The 16,416-nt window shown below is 44.0% G+C and overlaps 1 protein-coding gene across 5 annotated transcripts in view; it reads left to right on the plus strand.

The window, feature by feature from the left end:
* The window catches only part of PLCL2 (phospholipase C like 2), a 166,557-nt gene that overhangs the window by 96,846 nt on the left and 53,295 nt on the right, over positions 1–16,416 (plus strand). For all 5 annotated transcript variants that reach the window (XM_081105779.1, XM_081105781.1, XM_081105778.1 and 2 more), the window contains 2 exons: positions 892–3,378; positions 7,356–7,559. In XM_081105779.1, the coding sequence (XP_080961905.1) occupies positions 892–3,378; positions 7,356–7,559 (2,691 nt within the window). The remainder of the gene's footprint in view (positions 1–891; positions 3,379–7,355; positions 7,560–16,416) is intronic.

Below are 16,416 nucleotides of genomic sequence, written 5' to 3' on the forward strand. Positions count from 1 at the left end.
CCTCCCACTGCACTTGTAATCGAGACATCCCACTCAGATTTAACAAACCTGCAGCAGTAACACCGTATCTATCGACATATTTAGGACCAGGAATAATCTAATATGAGATTCGGGAGGGCCAGGGATTTCTGCTGGAACCCCAGTGTCTACTTATTTATTACTACATGGTTTCTACTGAGCTGGTTTTGGTCATTTGTTCTGTATAGTTTCCAGAAATAGCTCAGACATTGTAGTGAGTCAAAGTGGTCAGGAAGTGGTTTTCAAACTTTAGTGTACATCCCCATCACCTAGAGTGTTGCCTAAAATGCAAATTCCTGAGCACCGCCCCCTAGAGATCTGGTACCATGAGCGTGGGAATCTGCATTTTATCCAGGTAGTTCTGAGGCGAGTGGTCTAGTGACAACCCTTTGAGAAACATATGTGTAGGAAATGTATGTACAAGCAGGCTGCTTTCTGAGTGTCTCACCTGTGCAAATGTAGGCCCCCCCATTCGGAAGGGCCCTGCACATGGCTTGTTGTTCTTCTCTTACCTTCTTGAATTGTTAATAATTTTTGAACAAGCAGTCCTGCATTTTCATCTTTCCCTGAGACCTGCTAATTATGCAGCCAGCTCTCTATACAAAGGTTTTATTGGATGTTACTGAAATTGTGTTTCTTGGTACCCATGAATTGCAGTTGTTCAATAATGATTTCTTCCCTGTTTGTGTTCAGCTGAAATGCCAAGACTACTTCTAAGCTTTAGAAGTCAATGAGTATCATTCATCATAGGACACAGGATAGGAAATCCTAATAGTATGATTTTTTCTCTCAAGACAATTAAATATTTATTCCTAGTCTTGAACATAGAAGCCTATGTTTGTTATTCTGATACACTATTTCTTTTTCTCCTAGGATGGCACAAAACAGAAAAGAGAACGGAAAAAGACCGTCTCATTCAGCAGCATGCCAACAGAGAAGAAGATCAGCAGTGCGAGTGATTGTATCAACTCAATGGTTGAGGGTTCGGAGCTCAAAAAGGTTCGCTCCAACTCTAGAATTTACCATAGGTATTTTTTATTGGATGCCGACATGCAGAGCCTGAGGTGGGAACCATCAAAGAAGGATTCTGAGAAAGCCAAGATTGATATTAAATCCATCAAGGAAGTGAGAACAGGAAAGAACACAGACATATTCCGCAGCAATGGCATTTCTGACCAGATATCTGAAGATTGTGCGTTTTCTGTCATATATGGCGAGAATTACGAGTCACTTGATTTGGTTGCCAACTCTGCAGATGTTGCGAACATCTGGGTTACGGGACTGCGGTACCTAATTTCTTATGGAAAACATACACTTGATATGTTAGAAAGTAGCCAAGACAACATGAGGACTTCCTGGGTTTCACAAATGTTTAGTGAAATTGATGTAGATAACCTTGGACACATAACTCTGTGTAATGCGGTGCAGTGTATCAGAAACCTCAATCCTGGCTTAAAAACCAGCAAAATTGAGCTTAAGTTCAAAGAATTGCACAAATCCAAGGACGCAGCTGGTCCTGAAGTTACAAGGGAAGAATTTGTTGAGGTTTTCCATGAGCTTTGTACTAGACCCGAAATCTATTTCCTTTTAGTTCAGTTTTCAAGCAATAAAGAATTCCTTGATACCAAGGACCTTATGATGTTTCTTGAGGCAGAGCAGGGTGTGGCACACATAAATGAGGAAATAAGCCTTGAAATTATTCACAAATATGAGCCATCCAAAGAGGGCCAGGAAAAGGGCTGGCTCTCCATAGACGGGTTCACTAACTACCTTATGTCACCCGACTGTTATATATTTGACCCGGAACATAAGAAGGTCTGCCAGGATATGAAGCAACCTTTGTCTCATTATTTTATAAACTCATCTCATAATACATACCTAATAGAGGATCAGTTCCGAGGCCCCTCTGATATCACAGGGTACATTCGAGCTCTTAAAATGGGTTGCCGGAGTGTTGAATTAGATGTATGGGATGGGCCAGACAACGAGCCTGTCATCTACACGGGCCACACCATGACCTCTCAGATAGTCTTCCGCAGTGTCATTGACATTATTAACAAGTATGCATTCTTCGCTTCAGAGTACCCGCTCATCTTGTGTTTAGAAAACCACTGTTCCATTAAGCAGCAGAAGGTGATGGTCCAGCACATGAAGAAAATTTTAGGAGACAAGCTCTATACAACATCCCCCAATGTGGAGGAAACATACCTACCATCCCCAGATGTCTTGAAAGGGAAGATATTAATAAAAGCAAAGAAGCTGTCCTCCAGCTGCTCTGGAATGGAAGGAGACGTGACTGATGAAGACGAAGGAGCAGAAATGTCTCAGAGGATGGGAAAAGAGAACGCGGAGCAGCCCAATAGTGTGCCTGCGAAGCGGTTTCAGCTCTGCAAAGAACTGTCCGAGCTGGTGAGCATCTGTAAGTCAGTCCAGTTCAAAGAATTCCAGGTGTCCTTTCAGGTTCAGAAGTACTGGGAGGTCTGTTCCTTTAACGAAGTGCTCGCCAGCAAGTACGCCAACGAGAATCCAGGGGACTTTGTGAACTACAACAAGCGTTTTCTCGCGCGGGTTTTTCCCAGCCCCATGAGGATTGACTCTAGCAACATGAACCCTCAAGATTTTTGGAAATGTGGCTGTCAGATCGTAGCCATGAACTTTCAGACCCCGGGACTGATGATGGATCTGAACATCGGCTGGTTTAGTCAGAATGGGAACTGTGGCTATGTCCTTCGGCCAGCCATCATGAGGGAGGAAGTCTCCTTCTTCAGCGCCAACACAAAAGACTCTGTCCCAGGAGTCTCACCTCAGCTTCTTCACATCAAAATCATCAGCGGGCAGAACTTTCCCAAACCCAAGGGGTCAGGTGCCAAAGGTGATGTGGTGGATCCTTATGTCTATGTGGAAATTCATGGAATCCCTGCCGACTGTGCAGAACAAAGGACAAAAACAGTGCACCAGAATGGAGACACTCCCATTTTCGATGAAAGCTTTGAATTTCAAATCAACCTCCCGGAACTGGCCATGGTGCGCTTTGTGGTACTAGATGATGACTACATCGGGGATGAGTTTATCGGCCAGTACACGATTCCCTTTGAATGTTTACAGACGGGCTACCGCCACGTCCCCCTGCAGTCACTGACTGGAGAGGTCCTAGCACACGCCTCTTTGTTTGTCCACGTGGCCATTACTAACCGAAGAGGAGGAGGGAAACCTCATAAAAGGGGCCTTTCTGTGAGGAAAGGGAAGAAATCCAGGGAATATGCATCTTTGAGAACACTGTGGATTAAAACTGTAGACGAGGTATTCAAGAATGCCCAGCCCCCTATACGGGATGCCACAGATCTGAGAGAGAACATGCAGGTATGTTCTTGTGTTTCAGTGTTTACCCAATGGTTTTCCTTCTTAGTGCATGCATGTAGTTCATGGATATATTGGAGGGCTGTTGTTTTTGTTGTTGTTGTTTCTTTTACCGTAGTATACTTGATTTTAAATTATTTGTAAATTCCAGTTGCTTATTAGAATTCTTACCACTAGTCTCATTTTTTTATCATTTAGACTTTTAAAACCATAGTTGGTATTGAGAATGTTGATAACATGTTCAAATCAGCCTGTCTCCTTGTTGATACATCATTCCTGATTGGAATCTGGGGGATGGTAGGTATGTTTCCTCCACATGGGGGATGTTGTATAGAGCCAGTCCCCTTGTTGATACATCATTCCTGGTTGGAGTCTGGGGGATGGTAGGTATGTTTCCTCCACATTGGGGGATGTTGTATAGAGCCAGTCTCCTTGTTGATACATCATTCCTGATTGGAGTCTGGGGGATGGTAGGTATGTTTCCTCCACATTGGGGGATGTTGTATAGAGCCAGTCCCCTTGTTGATACATCATTCCTGATTGGAGTCTGGGGGATGGTAGGTATGTTTCCTCCACATTGGGGGATGTTGTATAGAGCCAGTCTCCTTGTTGATACATCATTCCTGATTGGAGTCTGGGGGATGGTAGGTATGTTTCCTCCACATGAGGGATGTTGTATAGAGCCAGTCTCCTTGTTGATACATCATTCCTGATTGGAGTCTGGGGGATGGTAGGTATGTTTCCTCCACATGGGGGATGTTGTATAGAGCCAGTCTCCTTGTTGATACATCATTCCTGATTGGAGTCTGGGGGATGGTAGGTATGTTTCCTCCACATGGGGGATGTTGTATAGAGCCAGTCCCCTTGTTGATACATCATTCCTGGTTGGAGTCTGGGGGATGGTAGGTATGTTTCCTCCACACGGGGGATGTTGTATAGAGCCAGTCCCCTTGTTGATACATCATTCCTGATTAGAGTCTGGGAGATGGTAGGTATGTTTCCTCCACATTGGGGGATGTTGTATAGAGCCAGTCCCCTTGTTGATACATCATTCCTGGTTGGAATCTGGGGGATGGTAGGTATGTTTCCTCCACATGGGGGATGTTGTATAGAGCCAGTCCCCTTGTTGATACATCATTCCTGGTTGGAGTCTGGGGGATGGTAGGTATGTTTCCTCCACATGGGGGATGTTGTATAGAGCCAGTCTCCTTGTTGATACATCATTCCTGATTGGAGTCTGGGGGATGGTAGGTATGTTTCCTCCACATGGGGGATGTTGTATAGAGCCAGTCTCCTTGTTGATACATCATTCCTGGTTGGAGTCTGGGGGATGGTAGGTATGTTTCCTCCACATGGGGGATGTTGTATAGAGCCAGTCTCCTTGTTGATACATCATTCCTGATTGGAGTCTGGGGGATGGTAGGTATGTTTCCTCCACATGGGGGATGTTGTATAGAGCCAGTCTCCTTGTTGATACATCATTCCTGATTGGAGTCTGGGGGATGGTAGGTATGTTTCCTCCACATGGGGGATGTTGTATAGAGCCAGTCTCCTTGTCTCACACTCCACATCTTAGTTTCTTTTAATTAATGCTTAACAGCGCCCCACATTTTTCTGGTAGTGTACATGGGAATCTGTTTTTTCTGGCTATTCCTTAGCTGGGACACAAATTGATGATCTATTAGAATAAAGGGGATGTGTTCCAGTTCTTTTTTATGGAGCTGTTCTGTGGGGAAAATAGCAAGCACTTAACTAAGCCAATGTGTTTGCCTTTTGAGCCTCCTCTTGATTGTAGAGGACAGCTATTTAATTGTCTGAGTAAAAGGCATGTGGTGTGTATATCAATTACAAGTCTAATGATTGCCACTGAATTATATAATGGCTAAAAGCAATCAGGAATGATGTATATAATTAAGGATCGTCCACATGTCTAGCAGTATACTAGGACCCATGAGTAACACAGAAGTGGGCAGTGAGGGCACCTCACAGGGATACCAGCCCTGACCGGTCCCAGGGTGAAAAGTGCCGTGAGCATGACAGCTGCTCAGCGTGCGTTTATTTAATAAACATATATAATATATTAGCTGATTACGTGTGTGTGTGTGTATGTGTATACAGGGTGGGGCAAAAGTCGGTGTACAGCTGTGAGTACATGAAACACAGTTTCTTCTTGTATTATTATTTATTAATTGTTGTATTATTTTCCATCCAAACAACTGCAAACCTACTTTTGCCCTACCCTGTATATAACTATTTTAAGAAGAATGCCATCAGCAAGTAAAATCTAACTCGGAAAATTTAATATATTTCACTCTTCTACCAATTCTATGGATACTTCATTAATAAAGAGACCTTCCCTCAATAGAGAAATTTTATTCTCTTTCTTTCAAAGTAAAAGCATACCAGCAATGTGAAGGGTTTTCCCCTGTTTCTGAGGGTGAGAATGTCTCGGTAAAGTCTGAGCTCTGAGCAAGCCACCTTGTCCCCTGCCCCTCGGAAGGCTGCTGTCGTGCATGTGGGGACCTGGCGGAGCTTGGGCATCCTCTTTCCAGAATCTGTGTCTGCTCTGGGCCCGACAGAGCAGGTGGTGGTGATGCGCAGTGAACACCACGCGCAGCAGCCTAGGCCAGGAGGATGCGCAGTGAGCACAGATGACTTTAGCTGGGCGTGGGCCAGGCAGGGAAGTGGACCCGGACTGTACGCAGGTGAATAAACAAGCAAGACAACTGCCGACACAGCAAGAGCCGTGAAGAAAGTAAACGGAGGTGAGAGTTATGCAGACTCCACTCAGACATGACAGTTGTGATTTATTGCTGTAAGCAGTCAGCACTGAAGTGCTTTTGAGCCAGACGACCTATGGTGTGATGTCCATGTTTAAAGCAATATTAATAGAAGAAAATGTTTAAAAACATTTTTAAAAGAAAAAACTAAAGCGTGCCACTCATTTCTAAGAACTGGAGAATTAGAGAGAGGAAGGCACAGGGGTCTGCAGGCCCGGATCCCTCCCCACTGGCCGCCATGCTCAGCCCAGGTCAGGGCCCAGTAGCCTGGCTCACTTTGATTAGAGTTTACCTGCTTTTATAGAACACTGATTAAAATCAACAGATTTCAAGTAAAATCTTGACTCCTTCACTTACCAGCTGTGTGGCCTTAGACAAATAACAGAGAGGCTATAGCGGAGGCTGTTTCCTCATCCACAGCATGGCTTGTTGAGAGGAGTAAGTGAGGTGATTTGTAGCAAACACGCCCGCTATCGCCTTGCACTGGGTAAGTGCCCAGAGACTGCCAACTTGCCAGCTCAGGGCATTGGACAGTGTTGAAGGGCTTTCTGTAATGGGTATTTAATGGCATGTCTCTGATGAGTAGGAAAAAGAGAGGGGGCAGGAGGGAGAAGCATTGAGGTCCCTGGAGGCACTAAGCAGGGCAGGCCATGGGTAACCAAGGTCTCCCGCTGGGCAGACCTCACAAGAACTGCAGCATCCTCCAAGTTCCTGTAGGTTTGGAACCAGCAAGTAGAAACAGGTGAGAGAGATTCCAGCTCCTGCCTCACAAATATTCCTTTCCTTCTTGAGTGGCTGGCACACTTGATACTTATTTTAAGCCTGGTATTTTTTTTTCTTAATGTGTACCTTTTTTGAATGCAGATGCCGTTTTTTTTGTTCCCTCATAATTGCATATCAGCCTCAGCACTGCTCTGAACTTTGATCAGAAAAGAGGCTTTGCCCTTGGGAAGAATTTAACTTGTTTGCAGTTTCTGTAATTTTGATAAATTGGTATTATAAATATCTGTAACTGGATTTACTTTGGAAAACAGCCAGTTTTCCCAGGATAAAATAATCAATAGCCAACTCCGTCATGGCATTGCTAACAACTGTCCTACTAGGCACTTCAAGTATAATCAAGTGTACTGAATATAATATCCATGAGAAATTAAAACCGCTGATTAATTACAAAGTGCCTCCTTCCTTTCTACTTAACAGAATGCAGTGGTGTCCTTCAAGGAGCTGTGTGGCCTCTCCTCCGTGGCCAATCTCATGCAGTGCATGGTGGCCGTGTCCCCCCGCTTTCTGGGGCCGGATAACACGCCCCTGGTGGTCCTGAATCTCAACGAGCAGTACCCCACGATGGAGTTGCAGGGGATTGTGCCTGAGGTTCTGAAGAAGATAGTAACAACTTATGACACAGTGAGTCGTTTTGTGCTTTTACGTAGCCTGCTTGAGAGGGTGTCTTAAGGCCATACTCCAGATACCTAAGAGCTCTTGCTAAGGTGTCCTCTCCTATTTCATGCTGCATTGACCTGTGCTGGAAAAACTATTCTCTGACCTGCGGGATTGGAAGGAGTTCAGTCTTTTGGTGTTGTTTTAGAAAGCAGGATTCAGAGACTTTTGCCTCAGTTGGATTTGATAATAGATGGTTTTGTAATAACTATATCTGAGTAGATTTCTAAAGGATATACTATTTTCCACATACATATAGTAAAGAGTATTTTTTATCTTCCTCTGCAACCAGCCATGGATTCACTCATTTTGTTTTGTTTTCGTTTTTCAAACTGGTAAAGGTGAGAAATTTAATGCTTAAAAAAAGTACATTGTAAGTGCCCTCTGGGCAGGTGCTTCCGTCACAAGCGCTGTCCGGTGTAGTGGTTTTCTTTCGCACAGCAGGTGCTCTGAGACACGTATAATCTGTAATCAGCGGAACATTAATGCGATGTCCTCGGGAGACCTGAAATATTACAGATTTGCTCTTACGGTGAATCTGGCATTTTCTTAGTCACATCCTGCTCATATTGTACTTTTTGACTTAACGTAACTCAAAGGGAGAACTTAGTGGGTGAACTACACCCATTTTAAGCTCACCATGTAGTTGAAGCTCTCCGAACTTATGAGTGCTGGCAGCTGCTCTCCAGCCTGTCAAGGTTAAGGTTGGTGTTGGACCCTCCCGCCCAGGTGGGCCAGGCTGTCACCTTTTGCTGTTCAAGGTGCTCAGGGGCAGGAGGCCTCCTCTCCTCCTCACTGAATGCACAGGCTAAGCCCACAAAGCACTAGGCTTCTTCCCATGTAGCCTGCCTCGGTCAGAACCAAAACAAAGTTGCTATCATATACTTCAACAAAAATAGTTTTAAGTGTTTTGTAAATTGATCTGAAAGCTGCAATTCAGAGGGATTTGTACAAGTTAAGGGAAAGAAAAAAAACACTTAGGTCAGCGTTTCCCACAGTATGTTCTGAGGAACCTTGGTTTCTTAGGATCTTAGTAAATGTCACATGGGAGCAAAGGTTCCATGGTGAAACAATTTGGGGAAATACTGGTTTGAACAAATTAATCAGATGCCTTTATTGCAGGGCTTCTCAGGGCCTTTTATTTGCTGGCACAATGCATTCCCGAGAGGGTGATGGACATTGTATGCCCTATTTCACAAATTGACTTGACCATGGGGTACTATATCCCAACACAAAATTTCCAAAGAACTTTTGTTCTTGATTTTCTTCACTTCTTGGAAGTAAAAGTCAGAAGAATGGAATGTTTTAAATAGCTTATCATTTCATACCTTTAAAGAAGTGGTATTTGATCTTTTTCTTACACAATGGCCACACTTTGTAGCAGATGCTTTTTATCCCTGCCATTTCCAGCTTAGAGTTCATGGTCGTATAAGAGCTATAAAGGACTGAACACTGGACACTGCAGGCAAACTCCGGAGAGTCAGGCAACCTGCAGTGGAAGGCAGGCCAGGGGCATGTACCTGATAAACATTGGGGGAGCAGCGTGCTGGCCCCTTTCCTCAGGGAACGTCCAGTCTACTGGAAGGTAGTGGAGGCAGCTGGGAGTGAAATCAACACAGGAAGCTTATGCTGAGATTCCTGTGTGTGAGGTGGGGGTGTGTGGGGGTGGATATAGGGAAAAGAGGTAAATGTGGAAAAAATTGAAGAGTTCTTTCATGCTGTGACCCAGGCTACCTAGTTAGTTCCCAACTCTTTAAGTTTTATATTTGTAAATGCTTTTTAATCTTAAGCCACTAGACATTTTACAGACATGGTTCACTGACCCAAATCTGACATGACTTACCCCCTAGGTGTTTCACTGTCTGCTGTGGCAGTCACACGGTGACATTTCTTCATGGGAACCTTCCTGAGAGCTTCCTGTGAGTGGGGTGGGGGTTGCCCTATGCAGGTGATAACAGGGTAGACTGGAAAAGGGTCAGTACCCAGGATCTGGTCTGGGGCAGAGTGCCAATCCAGAGCAGGAGGGTGGCCATGGCTAGATTTTCAGGCCTGAGTACTAACCCTTGTTCAGTCTACCCTGTTATTGCCTCCATAGGGCACCCACCACAGTATTGGGCACAGGAATCGGTCCGTGTTCCTTGGTTCCTCTCCCTGGACTGGTAGTTGATAACACTTATTAGGTAACTCTTATGTGCATATAATGTCAACAGTGTGCATTGTTGTAGAAGTGATAAGACAGAAGGCATTAGCTTGTTTAATTTTTTAAATTGTTAAATGACTCTTATGTGATCTCTGATTGAAATAGCTGTGCTGCCTAGTGCCCCTAACTTTATCGATTAGCTCTGTTTTTCATTCCATCTGATAAATTAAGCTATAAAATATTTACAATGAATTCAAATTATTGTGATTTGAACTTTAAAAATTGGAATTTTCCTACGGCAGTATTATAACTCTTGCAATATTTTGCAGTCCTTCTTTAGTGACTTAATGGTCTCTCACCTTGTGACAATGGTTAAATATTGATGGGAAATGTACGATGGTCTGGCACAGCCTGTAACGTTAACTGTAGCTCTTTATTTTTGTAATGTTGTGTTGAACTTAACCCAAAATTAACCTTAGAAATAAGATCTTACTTCATTTTGTTGACTGCCCATCTGTAATTAGGAGACTGCAGATGAGAAGTGAGGGCAGCGTAGGAAATCCCCTGCAGAGCTCCTTGTCCCTGCCATCTGCACGCTGAAGCCTCGCCTCCGGTGAGGACGGCCTGGTGTCTCCTCGGGGTACAGATGTGTGCTAATGCTCTCGAGGTTGTGATGACTGTTCAGAGTCTAAACTCTTATTAATAAGCTAGTATGTGAGGAATACGCCAGTGTCTGTGAGAAGAGAGACTGTGGAGAAGGAATTGATGATGGAAATGCCAACGTGTAAGCAAGCCCCTGTGGAGACTAGAAAGAATGCCCAGGCATAGAGTGCCACATCCAAATTTCCCTGAGATGACCCTGTAGAAACACCTGCTGTTCCAGTGTAATTATTAATAACTCTCCCTCTAGCTCTTAAAGTGTCTCTATGTAGATCATTAGTTGTAAGTTCACCATTACTGTGGCCCCTCGATTGTTCTAATGGCTCCTGTGATTGCCATCAACAAACAGATCTTCACAACTGCCCCAACGGTGGTTTTACCCTATTTGTGATATCTTTTTGGTCCTGGAAGTGGTGAGGTTTGGGCCTGGGACCTAGATCAGGAAGGCAGGTGACAAAGCCATTCAGTGTTGTACACTGAAAATTTGTTAAGAGGGTGGAGCTCATGTTGTATTCGTATCTCCGTAAGGTGTTTTTAAAAGGAAAAATGGTTGTTTCTTGATTTGCTATAATTTTTATGGAATATGCTTTAGTGATTATAATTAAATTGAAGCTGCAGTTGTAGGGAGGGAAAAGGCGAGAAGGGGAAAAAGAAAATGATGCCCACCTCTGTTACAGCAGCCTGGTTGTGCCTCTGCACAGCGGTGGACTCCCGGGCAGCCGCCATCTGTTCAGAGATTATACATGAATTCGTTCCTATGATTGCAGTTCCTTTGTTTGTTCTCTGGGGGATCTATTTATCCAATAGAGAACAGTACTTTTTTAGTGTCAAAAGGAGCAAGAGGCTTTGTCTGAGAGGATGTTATTTGCTCTCTGTGGATGTTTTTGATATAAGTTACTGTCCCTTCTAACTCATAACTTTAAATATTCCTTAAAGAGAAGCAAGGTTTTTTCAATCAAATATGCGAAATGAAAGATTTCTTCTTACATAGACTTGTTGGTAGTCGGCATACAACATCAGGAACACTCTGCTTTATGTTGTCGGTGTGGTTTCGTGTGTTTTGTCTTCCTTAATACAGTGGATAAATAAATCACACATCATAATTGATGGAGTCTGCCCATCTGGACCAAACCAGAGATGATCTGTCATACGATTACTATTGCTCTCCATCTCCTTTGGGACGCCTCTTATCGCTCTCCTGCCTCAGAACCTGACATTAAAGCTTCTTTTAATTGGAGGTATCAACTTTCCCAACTTTGTAACTATAAAATAAAAGGCCAGGCAGAATATTATGCTCTGGAATAAGACTGAGCTAAAAAGGGGGGAGAGAGGGCATGACGTTTCAAAATAGAAGCGTCACTGGCTGGACCTCTCCTTTCAAATAGAAGTGTCACTGGCTGGACCTCTCCTTTCAAATAGAAGTGTCACTGGCTAGACCTCCCCTTTCACCGAATGAAGCTACAGCCTTTGGGATTCTGCTCTTCCCTCTATTGCAGGATACATCCCCCATTCCTCCCCCCGCTTTTTTTTATAGCTCAGTCTTATTCCAGCTATTGCTTTTTAAAGGGGTAGAGCACCTCCAAGTTTGGCCATGACTGCTTCCAGACAAGTGGTGGAGAAGAGAGCATTCATGGGACCACTTAGGAAAGACTGATTACAAAGAAGGAGGAGCCTAATGGCAGGAACAGATTGTGAAGCTGGTGGGGTCTCAATAAAAATTATTTTCCAGTGGAAAGAAACAAACAAATAAAAAACAAAAGCAATTTCTCTGGAGTCATCAAAACCATGCAGCGGAGCCACTCCAGAACAGCTGCCAGGCCTATGGAAAGGGAAAGGAATGCTTAAAGGAATGTGATGATAGCATCGCGTGTGTCATCAGATCAGACGTAGTGGGCCGCCTCTCAGGAATCAGATGCGGGAGATGGGGGAACTTTTGTAAGATAGTCCTTCAGGGTGAGCACATGGTGGTGATTATAAGACTTTGTCTCTGATCCAGATTTCTAGGTGTACATGTCTCCATGGAAACCAGTGAGGAACACACACACACACACACACACACACACACATACACATGCACAAAGTGCACGTGTCAGTACTAAGCTATGAACAATTGGGGGAAAAGGAGCGTCTAGGGCTGGCGATCCTCTGGAAAGAGATGTCATCATAGAGCTGTTTTACACATTAAATTTGATACCCAGTTCCAAGATCTCTGGGAGGACAGAGATGAAAACCTCAGTGGAGATCAGCACGTTGTCCAATGTTGTCTTCAGACAAGAGATGATAAATGGTATTAAGCAAGCCATGGTGCCATCTGTCATATGAAGTCTGATTTAACTTTTCTAAGTAAGCCGGGACATAACAAGGTGCTGCGTTGGTAAATGAGAAGTGGGCGCCTCCTGGTGGCATCGCTTCAGCTTGTGGGGGGACTTCATTTCAACCAAGGCCACGTGGTTTGGGCCAAGTGTTTGTTGGGGTCTCCATTGTTTTACTTTTCTGTTTAGAGCTTTGCTATTGCTTTTTAATGGGATTGAGCAAGCTTGCTTGTTTTTAAAACACTTTATTTCCCTGTATCTGGTAGGAAATATGTATAAAATATGTCTGAAACCTAAAGCTCCAGAAAAGTTAGGGAACTTCTTTCTGAACCTATGCGTTAGGCAAAAGAACAGTATTGCATCTTTGATAAAATAAGATCATTGCAGAGCTGTAACCTTTTTTCTTCCTCTGTAAGAGCAGAGGAGTCACTTCCTGTGTTCCCACCAAATTCCATATTGGATTTGCTCTTGTATAATTCCTTCAAAGTTTATTTTTGACATATTATCTTCTTGACTGCAAGCATTTTGTTTTTGTTTCTGCAGTGGCTAAAGGTACTTCCTTGAGTTGTTTGCTAAGTTCTTCTGTCTGTCAAGGACCCCTAGAGAAAATGAAAAAAAGGGACCATATACACCTTTCAAATTCTGTATTTTCTACAGTTTTTTCGGTCAGTCACCATATGCACTGGCGGCTTTTCAAAACTGTGAGGAAGCACTTAGCTTCCTCATCCTAGTTTACTCACTAACTTCTTGTCCCTGTTAAACGTTGAATAAATAAACTTTAATTGAGCGGACGAGGCAGTGCTGGCTGCCCCTCCATTCTGTGGCCATCATCCTAATTCAGCTTCTCATCACCTTAGGTCTGTGTGGCTGAGTTCGAGTTCAGAATTCACAGTTAACTAAGATGGCAAAGGAAATGTAGCTTTTCTGTCTCTCTTAGGGGGAGATGGGTATTCCTAAATTTTCATTTAGTTTGGTAAACTTGATCTGTGGCATTAATTTACAATATCCACTTTGGACTCTAAATGCTCTTCAGGGAAAATGCTCAGTCTCTCAGACTTTCTTTCCCTCTGCTCCTCTGCAAAGCGGCCTCTGGGTGCCTGGAGGGGAACAAGTGCAGACGTCTGTCTGTCTGTCTCCTGTCTGTGTCCTCACCTCTCACTCCCCATTCACCTTGAGTTTGTCCATGTGGTGGGGAAGTTCCTAGCTCCATCTCCACTCACTCAGGATGCCAGAGGTGCCCCTCCTTTTCCTGCCCTGCTCCTTCCTCCTTCTGTCCCAGAGCTGCCAACCTGGGGTGCAGCTTTGGTAGCTGCAGAGGCTGTTTTGCCCACCAGAGAGGACGAAGCTCCACAGTTGGTGTTTGATATGTTAAAATAATTTAGAAAGTAGTTTCTCCTTGACAGAGCCTCACTTGCACGCCTGTCGTTTTGGTGGGAACCTGAATGAAAATCTAATTTGACCTTTAAATCTGAGAAGTGTCTTTGTTTTTATAAGGTAGCTGCTCCTGACACAAGCTCTGAAACTCGCTGTTTGAATAGGTGGAAAGCCCCCAGGGCAAAATGATTTCTAAACTATGGCAACATATGTGGGAAAATAGCTTTACACGATCCCCATACACCTTTGTTACTGCTGTGGCCACCAGAGTACAGCATCCCCTCCCCTCTGCATTTGTCCTGTGGATTGTGGTAAAGACAAGCTTCCTGAAATTCCCCCTAGAGCAGTGGTTCTCAACCTTCCTAATGCCGCGACCCTTTAATACATTTTCTCATGTTGTAGTGACCCCCAACCATAAAATTATTTTCGTTGCTACTTCATAATTGTAATTTTGCTACTGTTATGAATCGTAATGTAATTATATATGTGTTTTCCGATGGTCTTAGGTGACCCCTGTGAAAGGGTCATTCGACCCCCAAAGGGGTCGCGACCCACAGGTTGAGAACTGCTGCCCTAGAGAAAGGCCTGGATGTCTCAGAGGGGAGCCAGGAGGTAGAGTTAGAGGTACAATGTGACAACTTTCAGAACTAGACCAGCTAAAGGGTGATCATCCAGACAAATAGAGGCAGAGTACCTTGACTGTTGTTAGGTAGGTGAGTAATATTCTTGAAGCTTTTTGGAACAGCGGCTTCCCTTCAGTGGGTTTGGATAGATGAAGAATGTATGTTAAGCCTAATAATTGCCAAGAAAGGAAAAAAGCGGGGGGGGGGGGGCGCATGGGAATACCTTTAAGGACATGAACCTCATGCATGTATTCCTCTAGCAATTCATAATTTCCAGAATCAGAATTTTTTTATTTCCTCTCAAAACATGCATCGAACACTATTAATGCTATACCGCCTTTTAAAAATAAAAAGTTTAGATAGCATCCAGAATTGTTTGGCGTCAATGGTTGAAATCATTTCTGTAGTGTCTGCAGAGTGGAATCATCTCTACATCTTATTTTGTGGATGTGATTGTCCTCCTTTGTGGAAATCCATTTCAAACAGAAAAGCGATGATCAGAGACACAAAGAGCCTAATTGGGTCTCAGGGTGTGATAACTTGTATGTGTTGATGCAGCCCAAGTTCCAAATCCTTTCAGATTCCCCAAAATGAAGACGAGCTGACCTGGACCATGCATTTCTTAGCTCACTAATACATGCAGCCGGCTTCTCCACCGTTTGCGCCAGCCCTCTGGCTCCCTCGCACCTGGGACCCAGGGGAGAGCTAAGTGTCTCCTTGTTCCTGTGTGCGGGTTGGCACAGAGGGGGCTGTGCCAGCATGTGGTGGCTACTTTGAAGGAGAAATCATTGTATTTATCTCCATCGCTGTGAGCTTGCAGAGACTGGGATAAAGCTTTGGAACCCGCCACTACAGGGCTCCACTTTGGAGCCCAGGTACTCTCTGGAAACACCCCATCAGTAAACGTGCCTTCACTGTTTAACTTAGTTTCCCTAAAGGTGGCAACTTCTGCCCAGATGGGGACTTGGGGATGTGAAGCCTATGGTGTTTCTACATTCCACCTGCAAAGGTGGCTGCTTTGCCCTCTGAGCCTGCTGTTTGCCCTGGTGTCTGGCTCCGTCTGTGGTTCCGAATGCTCTCCAGCTAGTTAAATGGAGATAATTTGCCTGAGTGCTTACTTTAACTGTGCTGGATTTAAAGTGCTGGCTACAGGTAGCCAGTACGAATCACACATGTGAGTTTCTTTTCGGAAGTATTTTTTGTTAAAGATTCATTAAAAGGATAAATTGTTTATTATTTCATCCTGTTCCATTGTTGCTCATATTCGAGTTAGAGTTTAGAAAGCATGTACATTGCCGTGATAATGTAATTTTTTTGTTCAGGATCTTGATGTTCTCTACATCATTCCCTGACTTTATACATGCAAGACCCACAGATCAACTTTCTTTCTTCCTTTCTTTTTCTTTCCTTTTCCTTCCTTCCTTCCCTTCTTTCTTTCATTTTATTTTTTGTTGTTAATCCTCCCTCGAGTATACTTTTTTTCATTATTTTTTTTTTATTTTTTTTTGTAGAGACAGTGGAAGGGAGAGGGAGAGGCAGAGAGAAACATCTGTGTGAGAGAGACACATCAATCGGTTGCCTCCTGCACGCACCATCAGTTGGTTTGCCTCCTGCACACACCCTGACCAGGGCTGGGGAACCTGCAACCAAGGTTCATGCCCTTGATCAGAATTGAACCAGGGACCCTTCAGTCTGCGGGGAAATGCCCTATCCAC

This window comes from Myotis nattereri, assembly GCF_964212035.1.
Source record: "Myotis nattereri genome assembly, chromosome: 14".
Classification (NCBI taxonomy): Eukaryota; Metazoa; Chordata; class Mammalia; order Chiroptera; family Vespertilionidae; genus Myotis; species Myotis nattereri.